Source organism: Humulus lupulus, chromosome 8 (genome assembly GCF_963169125.1).
Source record: "Humulus lupulus chromosome 8, drHumLupu1.1, whole genome shotgun sequence".
Classification (NCBI taxonomy): Eukaryota; Viridiplantae; Streptophyta; class Magnoliopsida; order Rosales; family Cannabaceae; genus Humulus; species Humulus lupulus.
This window is the reverse complement of record NC_084800.1, coordinates 48631541-48635272: the sequence shown is the minus strand read 5'-3', so window position 1 is coordinate 48635272 and position 3732 is coordinate 48631541. Positions and strand designations below refer to the sequence as shown.

General features: G+C 33.9%; 1 protein-coding gene across 1 annotated transcript; it reads right to left on the bottom strand.

The window, feature by feature from the left end:
- Nucleotides 1-314: 314 nt before the first annotated feature.
- Nucleotides 315-1607, bottom strand: LOC133795371 (uncharacterized). Its single transcript, XM_062232822.1, has 2 exons — nt 1025-1607; nt 315-877 (listed from the first exon to the last, which is right to left on the bottom strand). The coding sequence occupies exons 1-2, from the start codon at nt 1605-1607 to the stop codon at nt 315-317; spliced, it is 1146 nt and encodes a 381-aa protein (XP_062088806.1).
- Nucleotides 1608-3732: the final 2125 nt, after the last annotated feature.

Here is a 3732-nt window from a genome sequence, read left to right as displayed (position 1 = left end):
AACTTTTTTGTATAGAACACTTGAATGATGAAAACTTTTATCCTTGAAAGAAACTTTTTTGCATAAAATGCTTATTGCAATAGTTTATATTGGCTGTAAAAGCTTCCTAATGTAAAAGGCAATATTGTTGACTTGATGATTAATATCTTGAATTTAAGGTTACATATTTTATATCCCAAGGAAATACAATAAAACAAGACAAAAATACAATATTAGGCTTAACATAGTGAAAAGAAAGAAACTAAAGTTACATCTTCCTCAAAATAAGAACACAAATATTAGCCTAAACATAGTAATATATAAAATGCAAATACTTAAGATTTACTATATATTTCCCATAAATGTTCAATAAGATCCGACTGAAGTTGAAAATGAATTCCTCGATCTCGAATGTGATGATGGCGTTGAATGAAGTTTACAAATTCATTTGTATGCTCATGGGACATAGGCTCTTCAGTTATTTCATCGCTTTGTTCATAAACAAAGTCTTCTACTCGAAGATAAGTATGTCGCTCGTCTTCTACGATCATATTATGCAAAATAATGCATGCCATCATAATCTCCTTAAGTGTTTGTCGATCATAAAATCGTGCTGGTCCACGTACAATAGCAAATCGAGCTTGAAGCACTCCAAAAGCTCGTTCTACATCTTTTCTTGCTGATTCTTGAGTTACTGCAAAATGTTTATTTTTACGGCCATGTGGAGCATGAATTGTTTTGACAAACGTCGACCATGAAGAATATATACCATCGGCAAGATAGTAGCCCATCGAATAGTCATTTCCATTTATTGAGTAGTTGACCTTTGGAGCATGTCCTTCAGCAAGCTCTCTAAAAACAGAAGAGTGTTCTAGGACATTAATATCATTATGGGAGCCTGGCAATCCAAAAAATGTATGCCATATCCAGAGGTCATATGACGCTACAGCTTATAAAATTATAGTTGGCTCGTGAATATGACCACAATACATTCCTTTCCAAGCACTTGGACAATTTTTCCATTTCCAATGCATGCAATCAATACTTCCTAACATCCTAAGAAACCCGCGACTATCTCCAACTGCGCATAATCTAGCTATATCGTTCTCATTTGGGGATCTTAAGTATTCATGGGAGAATATGCCAATGATAGCCTTAACGAATTTTTTCAAACACTTGGTTGCTGTATTTTCTGCAATCCGCAAGTATTCATCTACAAAATCTCTAGAGACTCCATAAGCTAATATTCTCATTGCAGCAGTTATTTTTTGAAGCGAGGAATGACCCAGTCTTTTAGCAGCATCTCTTCTTTGGACGAAATATGGTTCATATGCTTCGACTTCGGCTTGAATACGCAAGAAAATATGACATTGCATTCGAAACCTCCTGCGGAATAAATTCGGTGGATACGTCGGGGACTCAGAAAAATAATCTTGAAAGAGGCATTGATGGCCTTCAAGCGAATTTCTTCGAATGAATGCACGTCGAGGAATAGACCTACGATGCGATGTTGAGCCTCTTTCATTACCTAAGTGTTCTTCTTCAATAGCAAGAGCTAAAATTATCTCCTCCTCCTCCTCCTCTTCCTCAGATGACGAAGAGTCAAATATCTCAAAGTCAGGATCCATAGGAACTATATAGAAAGAAGAAAAATAAAAAGTGTGTAAAGAAAGAAATGAAAGTGTTTGTAAAATTTTGTAAAAGAATGATATTATTTATAGGTGAAGTTTTGAGAAAATCAAAATAATATTCTTAGTATATACTGAAGAATATGCTAAGAATATTCTTTCCCAATAATCAAAGAAGAATATCCATGGAATATACCAAAAAATATATTCAAAATATTATATATATATATCAAAGAAGAATATCCATAGAATATACCAAAACATATATTCACAATATTATATTATATTTAAATATTTCCAATGAAAACTCCCAAAATATATTTTGAGAATAATAAAATTTCTTATTTGTAATTTTTTTTAGAATAATTGATATTTTAGTTTATCTTATAAATTTGGATAAATTTAAATTATAATATAATTATGTGATATTACATATGGGTAGATATTGTAAACATTAAAATATATAAAGATATTATTGATTGTTATCCCAAAAAATTGGAGATCAATGACGTAGCAATAAAGATGACAAGTGGCAGTGCATGGTCCGCAAAAGACACATTAAATAGTCAATAAATACATTGACTCCTCAGAGTTGTGATAAAGTGACCCGGTAAATTGATGAAGAGTTTTGACTGCTTGAAAGTGTCACGTCCAAGCCAAGTGCATCCTAGGAGAGCTAAGGAGAGTGCATCCTAGGAGATCCCAAGGGTGTGGTCCGAGGAGAGCTAAGGAGAGTGCATCCTAGGAGAACTAAGGAGAGTGCATCCTAGGAGATCCCAAGGATGTGGTCCGAGAAGAACCCAAGGGACTTTGGTCCGAGGAGACCCCAAGAGAGTGGTCCTAGGAGACCCCAAGAGGGTGGTCCTAGGAGACCCCAAGGATGTGGTCCGAGGAGAGCCCAAGAATTTGGTCTTTATGCATATGTCCAACCAGTGCATGGTTATCCAAATAAAGAAATGACACGCTAGAGGAGAATGTCATGTTAGAGGAGAGAAGTGCATGTCTAGCACTTGCATGTCCTACCAACAAGTGTATGTCCGACCAGCATGTGTATGATTGACCAGAGTGGAGGTGAGGTGGATCAACTAGCTAGAGGAGGACTAAGTCAAGATTCCCAGAAACAGCTTCAACAAGATACGCGGGAATCTCTCATTCTTCCCACAAATGGGGGGTTTTCTTACATTTTGAATGTTTTTTGTAATTTAAATGTAATAAATATAATAAAATATCCTGATTCTAGGGGATATCAGATGTATGACCCTAAGCCTATAAATAGAGGGCTTATGAGATTAGAGAGGGGCCTCTTCTTGGGAGACTTTTGAGAAAATTTGGGTTTGAGTATTCTAGAGAGAGAAAGTGCTGGTATTTGAAAGGATTCTTGTATTTTTTGCAATCTGTACTGAAGAAACTCAGTTGGCTCAGTCTATCTGATCTTGAGTACAGATCTATAATCACAACTCTAGGTGGATTAGGCTATTACCGACTGATCGGGGCTGAACCACTATAAAGATCTTGTGTGTTATTTACTTTTCTTGATTAAACTATCTGTGTTATTTAAATTCTTTTGAAGGTTTGTCGTATTTGACGTTCTCACGTCGTTGGCTAAAAACATAGTCAACATTGATAGTTATAGAAAATATTTTAAATGAATAAAAAATGTTTGAAAATATAATATTTAAATAATATAGAGAAAAAAAATAGAGAATCTGATGTATGGTAAAATGTAAAACTTAGAGGTAAAATAGAAAAATGTGCATTTTTAGAGGCATTTTAAAGGATGAAATAGAGCACTCCCACTCCTTGTAGTTTTTCTATTTTATACTTCAAAATACACCTTCTCTATATTTTTTATATTATTTAAATATTTTTATTTATAATGTAATGAGAAAACAGAAATAAAAATAATAAAAAATCATTAATGGGAGAGAAAAAGAAAATAAAAGGAATAAAATAAATAAAAAATTATTTACAGAAACTTTGGACCTGTTATACATTTATAACATTTGAGAGTTGATATAAACTTGTGACCTAGAGAAAGTTGTACTTTTAAAGATTTTTAATGGGGCTACCGTAAATACCATGTAGGTTGGTCGTAGGGCATGGACCCACAATTTTACTTTTTGGA

Excerpts from the sequence above, each read along its gene's own strand:
- LOC133795371 (XM_062232822.1), bottom strand. The coding sequence starts at position 1,607 with ATGGATCCTGACTTTGAGATATTTGACTCTTCGTCATCTGAGGAAGAG. Across the intron at positions 878-1,024 it reads GTTTCTTAGGATGTTAGGAA|GCTCCCATAATGATATTAAT; the intron begins GTATTGATTGCA and ends TTGGATTGCCAG.